Source organism: Eurytemora carolleeae, unplaced genomic scaffold (assembly GCF_000591075.1).
Source record: "Eurytemora carolleeae unplaced genomic scaffold, Eaff_2.0 scaffold2408, whole genome shotgun sequence".
Lineage (NCBI taxonomy): Eukaryota > Metazoa > Arthropoda > Copepoda > Calanoida > Temoridae > Eurytemora > Eurytemora carolleeae.
Window position 1 is genome coordinate 1 of NW_019398293.1, and position 17,189 is coordinate 17,189.

At 34.5% G+C, this 17,189-nt stretch overlaps 4 protein-coding genes across 4 annotated transcripts; 2 read left to right on the plus strand and 2 right to left on the minus strand.

Moving 5' to 3' along the window:
* Positions 1-55: 55 nt before the first annotated feature.
* Positions 56-5,858, plus strand: LOC111717163 (multiple PDZ domain protein; the record flags this gene model as incomplete). The annotated part of the gene is made up of 9 exons (XM_023492672.1): positions 56-169; positions 798-900; positions 1,240-1,292; positions 1,619-1,738; positions 2,268-2,410; positions 2,634-2,709; positions 2,914-3,001; positions 3,089-3,246; positions 5,832-5,858. Coding segments are annotated over 9 exons (882 nt in total), but the record flags the coding sequence as incomplete, so codon positions are not given.
* LOC111717166 (patj homolog) lies at positions 5,779-8,186 on the plus strand (the record flags this gene model as incomplete). Its single annotated transcript, XM_023492676.1, is given in 5 exon segments — positions 5,779-5,996; positions 6,446-6,544; positions 7,327-7,405; positions 7,742-7,800; positions 8,140-8,186. Coding segments are annotated over 5 exon segments (380 nt in total), but the record flags the coding sequence as incomplete, so codon positions are not given.
* A 904-nt stretch (positions 8,187-9,090) lies between these two features.
* On the minus strand, positions 9,091-16,065 carry LOC111717164 (uncharacterized; the record flags this gene model as incomplete). The annotated part of the gene is given in 10 exon segments (XM_023492673.1): positions 9,091-9,560; positions 9,977-10,082; positions 10,182-10,477; positions 11,320-11,402; positions 11,869-11,917; positions 12,096-12,383; positions 12,779-12,952; positions 13,156-13,324; positions 13,853-13,947; positions 15,909-16,065. Coding segments are annotated over 10 exon segments (1,862 nt in total), but the record flags the coding sequence as incomplete, so codon positions are not given.
* A 60-nt stretch (positions 16,066-16,125) lies between these two features.
* On the minus strand, positions 16,126-17,008 carry LOC111717165 (proteasome subunit alpha type-2). Its single transcript, XM_023492675.1, has one exon. It carries the CDS (start codon positions 16,978-16,980, stop codon positions 16,273-16,275), a length of 708 nt encoding a protein of 235 aa, XP_023348443.1. The 5' UTR covers positions 16,981-17,008; the 3' UTR covers positions 16,126-16,272.
* Positions 17,009-17,189: the final 181 nt, after the last annotated feature.

Here is a 17,189-nt window from a genome sequence, read left to right on the forward strand (position 1 = left end):
TATTGATATCATTTTAGCGCTAGAAGGGTTGTTCTTTTATAATGATTGATTTAAGGATAATGCTAATAATGATATCATTTTAGGAGTTGTAAAAAGTGATGAGGCTCTTCAGAGGATTGTTGACGAAGCTTCACAAGGAAGAAATGTTCTGAAAATTCAGTTGTTTAAGGTTTGTCGTCTTATCAACTTATTCTTACCGTTTTAATTGTGATTTGTGATTTGTATTGGACAATATTTACTTGGGTAAGTTAACAAGATGACAGTGACATCTTAAGCATAATGGAAGTAATTTTGTAGAGACCACGTGATTCCTACACCATATTCAAATGGAATTACTTCAAAACGAGTAAAATCCTTTAATTATGACCCTATTGACTGTCCGATCAAACTTTATATTTAGAAGACGTGTTAATAAAATCTTTCAATAAAGATATCTAATTAATGATTAAGTATTAAAAAGGATATCTGTCTTATAAGCTTTTCCAAAATGTCTTCTAGCTGATTATTAAGAAATATTGGACTTTGGTGGACTAGGGCAGTTCCAAGACAGGAAAGGATTCATATCCTTCATATTTTATTTAATTTTACTGTATTTGTCTCCTGAAGGACGAAGCTTGAGATCCTCTGTGGTTGGTTTGAGGAGTGAACACTAGGAGGGATATTATTATATTTATTTTAAATTTTTCTATTCTTAGCCTGAAATACGAAGCTTGAAATTCTCAGTGGTTAGTTTGAGGAGTGAACACCAGGAGGAGCTGGGGATATTATTATATTTATAAAATATTCTTTATTTTTAGCCTGAAGGACGTAGCTTGGGCTTCTCAGTTGTTGGTTTGAGAAGTGAACACCAGGGGGAGCTGGGGATATATGTTCAGGAGATACAGGTGGAAGGGATTGCAGGTACATAATCATTTTTTCAGTACAGTACAGTACAGTACAGTACAGTACAGTGTACTGTGTAAGTGTATATGGCGTGCACCAAGCCTAAAGTTATTTAGGATTAAGAATAAATAAAGCAATAAAAAATAAGCGAAAAACGTAATAAATTAATCTCATATTTGGTTTTTCAATCGTTTTCTCTTAATTTTCTTGGAATTTTTTTAATAATTTTTTTAATTTCACTAATTTTTTAAAAATATCTTGTTATTAACATTTCTTTATCAGTGTAACCAACCCTGAATTATTTCCTAGCACAATCCTAATTTTGTGTGTCAAGTAAAAATATGATCTCTCTTTTAGGGAAGGATGGACAGATGCATGAAGGAGATCAGATTCTAGCAATTGATGGACAGGTCGGTGTAAATAATACCCCTCCCCCCCTCCGCAGAGGCGAACTCAGGGGGGCTATGATAACTCGGCCCCCTTGGATCAGTAAAATTTATGGTTTCCTGGGGGCTTCAAGGACCAAATGGGTGCTGAGGCGCCCCTCCCCCTGGAAAAAAAATGTAAGCCCCTAGGACAAATTCCTGTACGCCCCTGACCCTCCCACCTCCCACCCTGTATTGAAATCATTTAACCCCTAATGTAAATTATTTAACTTACCATCGCCCCAATCTTAACAATTAGTAAAGTTAACATTCACATCTTCTAAAATTTTGATAATAACGAATTTGTTTAGGTTCTTGATTCCAACATCTCACATCAGCAAGCAATCTCTATCCTGCAGCAAGCCAAGGGGAAGGTTGATCTAATTGTTGCTCGAGGAACTGATCAGAGTAATCTAGGACTACAGGCTCAGGTTCACTATCATTCAGCCCCCCACCCCCCTCTTCTCTTTGTCAAGCTTACTTCAATCCCCAAGCCCCTTCTTTAAGTTAATTATTAATATTGAAGGAAAGAGATCTCTCAATACAATGTTTTGCAAACGGTGGTAAGCTATACCATGAATACACTACGATTTTTGAAAGTGACTCATTAACTCATTGACTTTTACAATAATAATAATATTAATGTTAAAAATGTAAAAAATTTAAACGGGGTTTACTTTTAGGGATTGAAGGCAGAACGAATGAGATATAAATATATTTAACTTTAAAAAATTGCTGTTTCTTCAAAGTTGTGACCTGTGAATTTCTGCTTTAAAACACTGGATGAATTTGCCATAATTAAACACTTTTTAGTTTATAAAAACAACAATCATTTCAATTTTCTTGATCAGAGAAAGGATTAAATGGTACCGATGTTTATTGTTTATCGGGTATGTCCTTCTTTAAATGGAGGGTTATTTGAAATTACAATGATAGTCCTTAAAGTTTGTGTACATTTAGGAATCCGTGTTGCCTTCTGACTGGTGTCAAGTTGAGGTCATCGACCTCATCAACGACGGAACCGGTCTCGGCTTCGGTATAATCGGCGGCCAGCAGACCGGAGTAGTTGTTAAAACCATTTTACCCGGCGGGGTAGCAGACAGGTAAATCAGCGGGATTTTTTCAACTTTTCAGATTTTTCATATTTTGAATGAATAATTTTTCAAACTTATATTTCGCTTGTATTACTTTAATAAACTTTAAATAAATTTTTACATCAATTTCATCAAAATATTTTTATATATCGTCCTTTCATTGATTTTGTCAGTTGAAGGATGGGTTACTCTCTGGTCTTTGGTAAATGGACGATTTATTTTTGTTTCCTAGGGACGGACGTTTGCTGCCTGGAGATTTCATCCTTCAAATAAACGAACACTGGTTGAGAGGGGTGGCTAGTGAACAAGTGAGTTGTTTCAATTTTATAACTTTACGGTATTGAATAGGTTGGTTCATTTTCCGTACAGAATAGTGAATTGGGTTGTTTTTGTTGAATCTTTTCAGGGTTTGCAACATTGAAAATTGAAATTGATATCAATATTTGTGCTGCTAAAATCAGATTTAGAATAGTGAATTGTTAATTTTCACCCTAATATTTATGTACGGTTAGGTTGCAACTGTACTGCGAGGATGTGGTGTACATGTTCGTTTAGTTGTTGCCCGACCAGTAGATCCTACAGACCTTGCCAGTATTCCAGGTACTGCACGCACCCGCCGATGCTTATAAGTTTGTTCTTCCAATGACGCATTCAATTATTTATTTTGAAAATGCGCGCGCATTTCAGGACCTGCTCCTGTGCTCCCGACTACCGTGTTGACCAACCAGCAGCAGCTGGAGGCGCATCTTCAGCTAGCGCTCCAATCTGGCTCCCACACCTTCCCTGGAGCCGGTGTGCTTTATCCTACTCATGGAGAGGAGCAAACTCTTCCAGATTTTAACCAGGCAAACTTACACAGTGGATTCTTAACACCCCCCCCCCCCCCCCCCCCCCGGGCCTGGACTATCTCCTTTTTGTACATTTTTGTAATGTAAATAAGGTAAACCCCGTAAACTTTTGAAAGACATATTGAAAATTGTCTAAAATCTTCACAAAAGCTTTTTTTTGATGATAAAGTCAAATTGTTTCTAAAGTTTCCAAAATGTTCAAGGTATTGAAATGTGAATAAAAGGTTTGGCTGTATGAATAAGAAAAAAATCAATAAAAGAAAGTTATTATATATATCAAAACTTGTTACGAAAAAGAATTTCTTTGTTATAAGAATTATTCTTACAAAGAAGTTTCTTCTTCTTTGTCGTATGTATCTTCTATTTTTAATTAACTTTTTGGCACACTAAAACCTTGCAAAGTGCACTTAATTGATTTAATTGATTTTTTACTTTATATCATACTAGTTTAAGACAAATTAATTTAAAAGTTGTTTTTTTTTCGCGTCGAAAAACTTTAAAAGAAAAAGAAAAACATGGATGATTATTTTTCCTTGAGCAGGCAAAGCTTTAAGGGTACCGTAGAGTATCAGACATGTCATTATATAAATAGAAGATCACGTAATTACATTTTTACAGTCCTTATAAATACGATACAACTCCTTATATACGCATTAAACTTGCGGGTTTATATTTATTGTTCAGACATGAACAATGTTGATATACCAGCTTTTTTACTATTTTATTTCTACTAATATGTTTCTTGTTGTGATCGTATATAATGCAGTGCTTGGGATCCATTTAATTTTGATGCGGATCCGGATCCAGGTCATTTCTTTAAGATTTACTTTATTTTTTTTTAGCAAAAAATTATTTTCAATTTTTGTTTTATTTTTTTCGCTTATTTTTATCCTAAAACTTGATGAACCATTCAGAAATGCGGAAATTTTTATAATCTCTCTTTTTTCAAAACTTCAGAATTTTGGTTTTTGGAGTAAAAAAGTTTTTTTTACAGTTTTTGGTTAATATTTTACCCCTTGGATCCGGATCCTGATCCGGATCCAGAAAGCCTAAATCTTACGGATCCGAATCTTAAGCACTGAATTATAATGATAGTAATAATAAAAGATTCATATGAAATTCGTAATGATTTCCTGTAAATAATTAATTTTTATCATATTTTTGTAACTTTAATTTTAATTTCTAATTTTTTTCTTTTTTATTTTCTAGTCAAATATTTTATTCTTAGTCACTTTGATGTAAATTAATTCTCTCCTGTTTTGTTCTCAACTGCTGTTTTTATATTTCTATTATTTCTGGTGGAGCGCCATCTTTTTACATTATGGTTTATGTCTGGGCTATAAACCCGTTTGGATTCCTGCAGCTGGTTCGTTCCTTGCATATAAATTTTCATTCAACATCCACACAAAATACTCCAAACAAAATATGAACAAGGAAATGAAAACGAGATTTGTTTCAAACTTGAAAAGAATTTTTATTGTTAATTGTGTAAATATTTTTTATTTTTTTAGTGAAAAGACTGCACTTTTCTACAGTCATAACCAAAAAGACTCGGAATTAATTCACATTTAATTAGACGACTTTACGTAGATATTTCTGGTAATTTTAAATGTACAATCAAGGTAGACCACATTTTGGAATTGGCAGGACTTGGTGTTTTATCAATCATATTTGTAAAATTCGTTTTGCAAGTCGTCTGATTAATACATTTATAATCTTTCTATAGGGGGTTAGAACTTGAGGTTAGATAATATTTAGTCATTATAAAATGTGTTTGTTTCTCCCCCCCCCCCATCATTTTGGCACACCGTTAAAAACAGAATTGCATTTAACCAAAATTGATTGAAGGGGGGAGGGTCCAAAACTCGTTCTCTAGGACGGAACCGAAGGATACAATTGCTTAGATAGAATTGGTACTTTTATTAACCTGAGCTGTGAACTTTAGAATGGTGGATATCACATTCTAAAGTTCCCAGCTCTGAACACATAAAACCTGAACGGTTGTAAACACTTCAAATATTAAATCAACATTCCCGGCGGCCCCGATGATGAATATGCAATACATAACTCATAAAAACTATAATCAATTGTTTACAATTTTTATCACAGTGAATCTGACTTCAGTTAAAATATAGATTTAAGTCATTCTTTCAATAATAATTGATTAAAAATAAAGGAGGAAGAATGACTTTGTAATTTCGCGGATGATTTTCGGCAGCGCATTTCTTGATTTTTGGCCGCTGTGAATTATAGAAAATTTTTAATTTCAGTTTGGATCGTCTTCGTTGATAAATTTCGAAATAAATTATATATTCTCACTATAGAGGTAATTTTTTTGCCAAAAACACTACAAAGACAATTAAAATTAAAATTCTTACCACTTTTAAACAATAAAGATTTCAAAACACGTGAAATTTGATTTAAAATTGATTTAGAAACTAGATCAAATGTCGTCTCTGTAAAATGTCTTTTTGTAAGAACTTGCGGCATTTCTCTGCTACATGCGCGCCTCAGTCACAAACAAATTTGTTTATTATGTAAACCCGTACTTGTTTATGGTCTCTAACGTTCTTTTGTTTCAGAAACTTGTACATGTTTTAGATACTTAACGAATATAACGAACGAACCCGACTTTCTGATAAAAATTCACGATGCCAATATCGGAGGATAGTAGAGCTGCCCTGGCACTTCTCAAGGAGGTCCAGCAGAGTGTCAAGGATACAGAAGACCTTCAGAACAACGCCCAGGTATCTTTAATCTTATTATTTTATTTAACCTGGGTCTGTCCAGGAGAACTATTTTTGAACCACCCCGCCCCCCCCTCCTATCAATTTTGTACATAACCACTTATTTTTAGCAAATTTAGTATTATTTAGTTTTTCATTAGTTAGGGTTAGGTTATGTTAAGACAATTTCTGGGCCGAGCGCTGCGGCTAGGAAAGGCTAGGTGTAGGACAGGCTAGGAGGCCGGGCGCTGCGGCCACATGTCCANTTTTTTAAAATAAATCTTTTACTCTGTTTTCTGAGGTAATGTTATTATTGTAGCAACCTACGAATCTCTACACATGTACAAGGCACTTTAAGAAAATAAAAATGTGGAGAATTAAAGATTAAAATAGGATTCATTATAGTTCATTATAAAAAATTATAAATATAGACACAATAGTGATTTTAATAGCTATGCTATGTTGTTTAGGTTAATGATGATCTGAACACTTTAATCTCAGTTCTTGAATCTCCAGTCTTCCAATCTATTCTAAACATCCAGGATTCTCTTAGAGAACTCAAAAGACAGGTTTGTTCTTTTATCTAATTTCATACTTAAAGGGGCTGTAAGCGTAAGCGAAATTTCATGTGAATTTTCATTTATAGTGGGACATCCCAGATAGATTCTTTTACAATATATGGCAACGTAGAATGTGTACACTCCTCAGTACAGCTGTATTCTGACGTCACAAGTGTCAATCAGGTTTTGTGTCCGACAAAATTATTGATAATAATGATAATTTTGAAACAAATTGCTTATCTAACAGTAAAATAAGTGCAATTACATGTTTTTTTTTCTTTCTATTTTTAATCTTTTTATTTAATCTTGGAAAACGTGTCAACTAATGTCAGAAAATTTCGTTTTCCTTGTTATATTTGACACTTGTGACGTCGTGTATAATTGGTTCATTTCTCTGTTGCCACCTATTGTACTTGATAATCTATTTGGGATATCCCGGATTCACAAAAATACCCTTTAAACCTTTGACTGATCAAGAAGACGGACTTTTCCAATATTTATTTTTAGAAATGCTAGTAATTGTTGAACACTTTTCACTTGAAATTACGCGTACAGTCCTTTAAATGTTTAAAGTAATAAGCAGTATTCACATTGTCATTTGGTAAATCATACTAAATTAATTTTATTAAAGGAGAAACCAAAACTCAAGACTGAAATATCGTCAAGTTTTCTATCTTGTTTAAATATATTTAATGCTAATTTCCTACACAAACAACTCCTGGGGAAATTGATAAAATGACAGTTTAGATATTAAATATGAAATCTGAGACAATTAAAAAATGTTAATCTAGGTGAACCTTCATCCTTCGATCCTACCGGAGGATTTTGATATAACGCCGAACGGAGAACTGATTTTAAATCTACCCTCAGGTAAGAGGATTCTGGATAATCAATGTCAGCGACTTTTTTAATTATTATTTATTATTTTATTTGGTCTGGGTTCTCCAAACTGGGGGGCTTTCAGATATTTCTCCTGATACTCCTGAAATGCGTAGAAATATGTTAAATGTATAATGTTAATATTATTCTGTAGATGCTTATCTGTATTGAATTTAGAAAATTTACGTCTTAAAACATCACATTTATCTTATTATAATTAGTTGCCTTTGACCTCTTTTGACTTTCATTCGAATAGTTTGACGAGACGTATTCTTTCCTTGTAACTATTTTATACTGGACAAGATCCCAATTTTATGATATGTTTAGATGAACCGTACCATAATGGTTACCAAGATGAAACAACCCCGGACTCAGAAAACAAAAAGGTACAAAAATGTTTTATTTTCAGAGCTTTTTTTAAAAATTGATATGAAAACAATTTATTATGATTATTACAATAAACGTTATAATCTAAATTCTTCATTTGACACTGTTATTGGAAACTTGAAAGGTTAATTTCTTTCTTTATCCAAACCTTTTCCCAATAAATCAATTCCTAAGTTACTTCTTACTGCGAGCCCAAAGGCGAACTATCATAAATCTTATTGATAAGAATTTCTATTACGTTCCCCAAAGAATTGTCAAAACTTAATTATTTCTTCAGTTTAATTTTTCTAAATCTGAATATGCTTTTTGTAATATATTTTTTAATGGATTGTATTCAGGAGGCTGTCCTCATCTCCCCCTTGGAGGACGAGGACAAGGAGGAGAAAGTTCCATCTAGTTCACCTCCCTACTTCCTACTTCCTATCTCTTCCTCTTTCTTACTTCCACAGCCTTCTGTACTCCTCAGGTAGAGTCTGTTCATATATGTTTATAAAAAATTCAATGTTATAAAAATAATCGCAATTTGATGAAGTGACATAATAAATAAGACATCTAGACATAAAATATCCAAATCAACTTAAATAAAATAATAGATGTTGTAATTTTCCAACAGCTTTATTGGAGTTTCAAGTCCTTCCTGAACATTAGAGTTTCAGAAAAAAAGGGATTATATATGGATTAAAAAATAAACTGAAAGTTTTATATATGCTTTCTGGGAAAAAATGAGAATAAGAATGCTTTGAACCCACAAACCTGTACTGCAGCTGGGAGTTGGTAGCACAATGATTTCCCTCCTCCTGTAGGCATCAGGACAAAGGTATCCTTCCCTAGCATCGTCGAGTTCACGGCCTAGGGGTACAGGGAGCAATAATAATAACACCTTTAATCCAATTTAATCGTATCAAATCAAATAAAATAAAATGTGTGGCACATTAACATTAAAACATTTTTTTAATAGTTGGTTTAATTACATAAACAAATAATAATTAGCTCAAACTACATTTAACATTTCGATTTATGAACTGTCCATAATCGTTTACCACTTAGTATTTTCTTTCCTAGTATACCCCTCTAATGGGAAAAATGATAATGGTAATTCAAGTAAGAACAATTGGTTCAACTATTCCTTGAACTTAAGAAAGGTAGCGCAAGATAAGTAGCTGAACCAGAAGCAACTAGTTAAACTGTCACTATCTCCCACATTTCTTGTTCTTAGGGATTGTCGATATAAAGTATTTGAAAACCCCCCCCCACCCATAAAAAACATAATTATCACAATGTTTAATTACCCAGAGAATGTTGTTGGAGTGTAGTTACTGGAGAATGAGCCACTCGGTCCCGGAGCATTGAAATCAAATCCTTTGTACGAAGGTTTGTCAGGTTTATCACAGATAAGCAAATCACTTGGATCTTCATAATCGTCCTCCTCGACCAGGGGTTTCACAGGTTTTGAAACTGGTTTCTTGAAAGTAAAACTTTTAGGTTTCAGAGAAACCTCGCAGGTTTCCGGGATACTCACAGGAGAGTTCAATTTAGAGCTCCGGAATAGGATTGGACTTGAGGATCGGTCTGAAGGTTCGAGCCGACGTTCTGAAGGTTCAAACGGTGGACTGTCCTCGTCCTCCAACGGTGGAAAGTCCGGTTCGTCCTCGAGGTCTGGGACATAGAGGTTTCGACATGGTTCCGGGCGATTTTCGAGCTTTTCGTATTCCGCTAACCGGTCCAGGATTTTCTTCGCGCATATTTTTACAGCTTCAATCTGAACAAAATATTAATGTTATATAATTTTAAGTAAACCTTACAGCACTAATAGATATTAAGTATTAAGAAAGGATCTGTACAGGACCCCGAAATGGACGTCCCAGATTACCGCTAGGTGAGAGGGTGCCCCCTACCCGTTCCATGCCGGCCCCCAACCCCACCACAAACTTTTCCAAGCAGGGGGAGAAGTAATCGTTACACAATACCCAAATATAATCCAACAAACATTTTATCTATTTTTAAACTGCCCGTTTGGAAAATAAATTAATAAAGTATCAGCTAAATCAGTATATATTACTTAAGCCAAATATGATGGTGTAAGGAATATAATTCAATAAAGATATGGTAACAATCACCAAACACAGGTTTTTCTCATTTTTTAAAAAATGTGCTTTTGTAGAGAAAAAATATCACCTTATTGGCTAAGGCATCCGGAAGTTTAAACCCGGATCTAACGTTCCAGAGCAGAAACATTCCAGCAAACCCGCTTTCTAGCTCACACCGCCATTCCTCATGTTTCCTAATATTGACAAAGTTTCATCAAGAACAACATTTTTTTTTTCTCGAAAAATGTAATGGATGGTGTATTTAATTTCTTCTCATATCTAAATATTCTTACATTAAGTCCGTGGTGTTGATTTTTGTGACAGCCTTGTGAAAACTCTGATCCTTCCGAATCCTACAGAACAGTTCGTGCAGTTTACATATCAAAGGTTTTAACCGTTCTATCCCAGGATCAGCTGGAGAAATTGGGTGTAAATTTGTACTTTTAACAGACGCAAATTCTTCGTTTGGTTTGAATTTGGAGCTCAGACGGAGTCGGCCTATTGAAGAGAGGCGAGAGGGTTTCGGTTTCACCGGAGAAGGATCAATGATATCTTGACTTTCAGGAATGGTTTGAGTAGGTTTTAGCTCCTAAAAATATGACAGATACAGAGATTGGTAGAACTACTTATTTAGTGCATTATAATTCTCAAAATATTTGAAGTCTGTTCATGTTCATTTCAAATAATTTGAAGACAAGATGAACCGACTTTTTGTTTGTTTGTCAATTTTAAGATTTACCGAGCTTGGTTTCGTGCGAAAAAATTGTAAAATCAGGTCCGTCCTAGAGAAAGATTTTTGGATCCCCCGCCCTCTTTCCCCTCCTATCAATTTTGTACATGACCACTTTTTCAACAATTTTCAATTAAATTAGTATTTTTTAGGGTTAGGTTAGGTTAAGACACTTTCTGGGCCGAGCGCTGCGGCTAGGACAGGCTAGGGGGCCGAGCGCTGCGGCCACGGGTTAGGTTAAGCCACTTTCTGGGCCGAGCGCTGCGGCTAGGACAGGCACTAGGAAATTACCTAAAATCGAATCATTAACCAAAAATATTTCTGCTGAAACAACATCGGTTTGGACAAGTATTTCACATACTTGATCTACAGAAAATTTATATCTCTTCAGTCCTAATCATAGGATTTAAAGGATTGAAAGCGAATTTTCAAGAACCATCCATGCAAACAAGACAATGCCTGATTCACAACCCTTTCTGAAAACTGATTATTTTCAGTTACGGTTTCTCTACAAAAGTGACTTGCGCAGTTCTACTGCAGGAAAACATATGGGAATTTTATGAACACCTTTAACCCTAGAAGAACGACAACATCTTCAATATTATTCATCAGATAAAGGTTTCAAGGGAACCATCTTCGCATGGAGGGTCACTTTAAATTACGCTTACGGTCCCTTTAAGGGAGATTTTTCCTCCTCCTACCTTAACATCAGATTTAGGTAGCATAGGGCAGGTTTCTAGTAGATCAGGGCGAGGTGGTGTACTGGGGGGAGATCGGAGCAAACCTATAGAAACATATTTTTTAGTTAATATTATTTACCACGAAAGCTGGCTGGTTTCAGTATGGACGAAATTGCCGATTTCTATAAGTGAAATTTGTCCATTTTGTCCTACCAATTGCAAACTCTTTTTAGCAACAAACTCCGAATTTTTTATTTTTATACCGTAGACATTTTATATTTCAAACTATGAATTCTGTAGGATCAAATAGGCTTAGTTTGATATATCAAAGGTTAACACCAACGTCCAACAGGATGAAAAGATATAGGGATTAGAAAATATTCAGTTTGTTGCAAATATTCAATTTCTTTCCAATTTATTTCTACCAATTTTACTTTTCTTGCTACAAGTTACCAATATTCTAAAATTGGCAAGTTTTTCTTTAACAAACATTTTTTGTCTTGCAAATAAAAGCATATTTTTTCAAATAGAAAAAGAAAAAAGCAAATAAGATTTTTAGGGGATTTTTACCTTTAACGGGACTTATCTCCTGGGATGGCGTATAACCAGCGAACTTATTCTAAACAGAAGAAACATTAAAAGGTGGGAATAGAATAATAACTGCAGAAATTTTTTTTAAAATGCTTTTATCAAAGATATATTCACAATTAATGAATGATTATTGATTAATTCAAAGTAATTTTAATTATTATAAAAGTAGAAAACCCCGCGAAATTTCTTGTAGTCAAATGCCCGACCTGAGAAGATAAGTTTTTCTTTGCTAAAATCCTGTGTTCCAGGGACATCTCCTCCTCCACCTCCTCCATGGATATATCCATTTCCTCGTCAAACACGGCCTCGAGGTCCTCAATTGGAGGTCCACCAATATCAGGTGTGTTAACGACCGGGGTTTCTGGAGAAATATTATCGTCCGGGGTTCCTCGAGGTTTATTTTTGACAGGGGATCCTCGAGAATTGGTTTTGACCGGGGTTCCCCGAAATTCCTGAGATTTTCTTACCTTCGCAGGCGAACTGCATGCCTCCTGCTAAAATTATCAGAGTTATCGCAAGAAATAAATAAATTTTAAAAATGAAAGAAATGAATCTAAGCAGTACTTAGGATCCATTCAATTTTGATGCGGATCCGGATCCGGATGAACCATTCAGAAATGAGGAAATTTTTATAATCTCTCTTTTTTCAAAAGTTCAGATTTGGGGGTTTGGAGTAAAAATTTTTTTTGTGCAGTTTTTGGTTGATATTTTACCCCTTGGATCCGGATTCGTGGATCCACATATTTTTAGGGATCCAGATCCAGGAAGCCAAAATCTTGCGGATCCGGATCCTAAGCACTGTCTTTAAGGTTAGTGAATCAAATTTTTTGAATAACATTTTTATGGCTCGAAAAATTTATTTCTCTAGAAAAAGATTTATGTTTTAAACCTGGAAATCATCATCATCGTCCCACGGCGAGGGAGATATCAACGCCCGGTCGATAACTTCCGGTTTCTTAAGTTTAGATTCCGCTTTCTTAATCTGAGGAGGGGTTGAACCGAAAAGTTCCTTTAACCAAGCCGAGTCAGAACTCTTACCAGGTTTTGGAGATTTAACTTTCTCCTAAATATTACAACACGTCTAACTCTTTGATCATTTAAAAAAATATACGATTTAAATCATTTCTTTTAAAAAAATGGTATGCTACTATTTTTCATTTAAGCGTAAGAAACATCACTAATATAAAATGGAATCTAACAGTTAAAGAGAAAATGTGTTTATTCAATAAAATTTCTTTTTTTTTAATTTGAAATATGGCCATTTACCTTTTCTTCTCTTTTTCTTTCGATTTTCTCGATGACACTGGAAAGAATATCGTTTGATGCGTCGTCATCGTCAAAAAGTTGACTTGCCAGGGAAGCTTTCGGCTTTTTGTATTGAAATTTTCTTGGCCGAGGGCTGGTAACCGTTAAATCAATCGTGTCAATCACACTGCTGAAAATGGTGAATTTTATAAATAAATCCTAATTAATTGTTCTTTTTATGTTATTAAAGGGACTGTAATGACCGTTGATTGATAAAGTGACAAGTCCGATTCACAACAGTTCCCTTAAAGTTTTATCTAAACAAGGATGAATTAGATATCTATGTTTTGTTTAAAAAACTGATAATCTTTATTTGGGCTTTCTATATAAAATTGACTTCCGCATTTCTTGCGTCAGAGTCAATGGAGAAATTATCAGAAATTAGCGCTTTTTTCAGACGATATTGAGCAAACTACATTGAGCAGATTACATTGAGCAAATTACATTGAGCAGATTACAGGGGAACCTTTGTATGTCGCGCATGCCCCCTTTTTTTCATTTTTTAAATTCAGGTTCATTTAAAATAACGTTAGTCCATTTTTTCATGAAAAATATGTTGGGTGGTAAAATGTATTTGATATTTATATGAACGATGCTATTTCAAATATGTTAGACTAGGGAAAATATTTAACATTAATGCACAATCATTTTGACAAACCTAATATTTGAGGTATCATTGTTTACATGGAATGGTGTAACAGCTGCAACCGGGACATCCCGAACATTGCTGTTGCTTCGCGCCACACTAACATCCTGCATTTTATTGGTGTTATTAGATCAGAACGTATATCAGCCAGCATAAATTAATACAAATCATGAAATAACCATCTATTAAAACAACATTTCAAACATAATAAGTTTTTTAAAGCTTTTGACAAATATGTAAATCCAAACAAGTCAAAGGGGCTTAAAGGGAGTGACCGGCTATGTAAGGTAATTGAACTGAGTATGCAGTGTTGTCGAAAACTTCTTTAGGATTCATTTGAGACATATTTCACTTTTTAAAGATTTGTGAATCCTGAGTTTGAGCGCAAATTCGACGTTCAAAACTCCTGATTTGGAGGTGGATACGCTTTCAGAATTAGTTTGTTTTAAATTATTAAATAACGACAACGAAAAATAAAGTAAAAATTATACAGTAATCTAATTAGATGGCTAGGAACATATTTCACAAAAGAAATTTGTCAATAAATCAATGCTAAAATCGATCATTTCGTTTTCATTATTATATTGAATTTCCAATTTTCTTTGAATTTATTCGCAGATTTCTTTAAATTCTTCAAATGTCGTCTTTTCAATAATGATTATAGAAAATCTGCGAACATCTTTGTGAATAACGAGAAACTAGAATAATGAGATAATAGAAACTAATTATTGAACATTACTTATTTTCGATGATAAGATTAATTTTTATTTTCTCAAAATGTTCCTGAAAATGTAGTTTATTGTAGAATATTTTTTTACATTTTATGTCGTCATTAATTAATAATTAAAAAAAAAACTAATTCTGAAAGCGTATCCACCCCCAAATCAGGAGTTTTGAACGTCGAATTTGCGCTCAAACTCAGGATTTACAGACTTTTAAAAAGTGAACTATGTCTCAAATGAATCCTAAAGAAGTTTTCCACAACACTGCGTCCTCAGTTCAACTACCTTACATAGCCGGCCACTCCCTTTAAGTAAAGTATATCAGACTTATAGAACAAGTAGAATTGATTTATTTGTATGCTGGAATTACATGGTTGCACACTGCATGCACAACTTTCAAGGTTTACGAACTAAAACCCAAACTCTTCAAAGGGTCATGTTTATATTTGTTTTCAAAAAGTTGTTGGAAACCATGTTAACAAATACATTTGTCATAAATTTTAATGTTTTGCAAGTTTATCCTGTTTACTGTTGAGTGAGTTCAAATTAGTCAACATGAAATCATTTTGGTTCTTGAGATATATTTTTTTGTTGCTCCAGCAAGAAATAAGCAACACAGCAAATTAACAATTTGGAGTATTTGAACAAACAAAAAAAAATATAATTTTCCATTCATTTGCATACAATTTGTCACATCTTTGATAAGCTTAATAATAAAATACAAGTATGTTGAAAACTTATTGAAAATTAGACAGTATATAATTTAATCTCACACATTTCAAGTTTTAGTTTTGTTCAAACTTTTATTGGATCTTTTTGCTGAAAAATTTGTTTTCAGATTCGATGGATATGAGAAATCGGTGCTTGCAGATTACATATTAAGTACACTTTAATCCATCGATAGAATTTATAAAATGACATTTTCTAAACCTACTGATGATTGAGTGCTGCAGATATTTAGTTTAATTAAATAATTATATTAAGCTCTTTAAACCCCGCAGTTTTATGTTTTTTAAATTACCGATAATTAGGTACAGGATGAAACTTTAAAGGTCGACCTGAAGCTATTTAAATATGACGATTTGAAGTTTAAATTAATTAAAGGTAACTTAATGCATTCATTTAACGGCTTATTTAAGGATTGAACAATAAAGCGTCAAGTTTAAAATTGCAGAGATTCGTGAAACAGACAAAATAAATTTCATAAAGTCGTCTCTGAAATCTAATCCTTTGTGGGTAACCCTGTATGTTAATATACAACACATTGAAAAATAATCTAAACGAACTATTAGGTTAAGCTGTATACAATTTAATGTATATTGGTCGATGTTGGCCTTAAACCGCACCTGGTTTACTCGGTTTACACTCTTATCTCCAGACTTCTCCTGTGACGGTTTGATAAAAAACGAAGAAATACTTTTTTGAACGGACCCGGGCCGATGCTTACTCGACCCACCAGCTTTCAGTCGACCCGACATTTTATCTTTATTAGTCTCCACACGAACAATTTAATTTCATTTTTCTGTAAAAATTGATTCTGAAATTTATTATCAAGTTTTTGGATCACAAACACAAAGTATTTAATTCAAACTGAACTTCATACAGAGAATTTAATTTTAGGTTTAATTTCAATAAAATACATTATGACAGGATTAAGTTAGGAGAACAGAATTTTATTACGAAATTTCAGTGTTGAATTGGATTCGCGATTTATTGAATGTTGGCCAGATAATCCTTGACTTCAGTTGGAGTGAGACGCCTGAACCCTTGATCGTTACAAATACCGATCTCAATATTCTCCTCCGTCATCTGCCCCTCGAACCCCTCCTTTAGGGTGAGGATAGCGGTGTGGACGGCATCCTCGAGCTCCAAGTTCTCGCTGTACCTCTTCTCCAGGAAGGTTTTACCGTTGATGCTATTTTTACCCAATGCGGTGGCTTTCCAGGCGAAGTAAGCTCCGCTAGGATCGCACTGGAACAGGAGAGGTTTTCCAGGTTCATCCCAACCACAGATAAGAAGGGAAACACCGAAAGGTCTGACTCCTCCTGACTGGGTGTACTCCTGCATCACCAGGGCTACCCTAGACACCAGCTGCGCGGTCGGGATGGGCTCATGGTACATCAGGTAGTAATCCTGCGCCATCTTACGCGCTCTACGGATGAGGAGACGACAGTCCGGACCGATGCCGCTGTACACCATCCCGATGTGCCCGCAGATTTGTTGGATCTTGTTTGTGAAGTTACCCTCGACAAGGATACTCTTGTTCTTCTTCTCAGTGGCGAGCACGACCCCGTTGCCAGCCTTGATGCCCACCGATGGGGCTCCTGACGACACTGCCATCAGTGCATATTCAATCTGAACTAGTTTTCCGGAGGGGGAAAATGTTGTCAAAGAGAAACTGTAACGTTCGCTTGCCATTTTATCTGAAAAATTAAAAATACTTAATACAGGTAGATTTGAACACGATTGAATAAATGATTTATCTCAACAATTTGCGATTGAAGAGTTTTACCAGATTAGAAAGTTGGTTAGTCCATAAATTAAAATTAGACGGTATAATTAGCAAGTTAACCCTATCCCCGCTGGGGTACTTGAAAACCAGGATACGCTGGGGGGGGGGTCAATTT

Excerpts from the sequence above, each read along its gene's own strand:
- LOC111717165 (XM_023492675.1), bottom strand. The coding sequence starts at position 16,980 with ATGGCAAGCGAACGTTACAGTTTCTCTTTGACAACATTTTCCCCCTCC.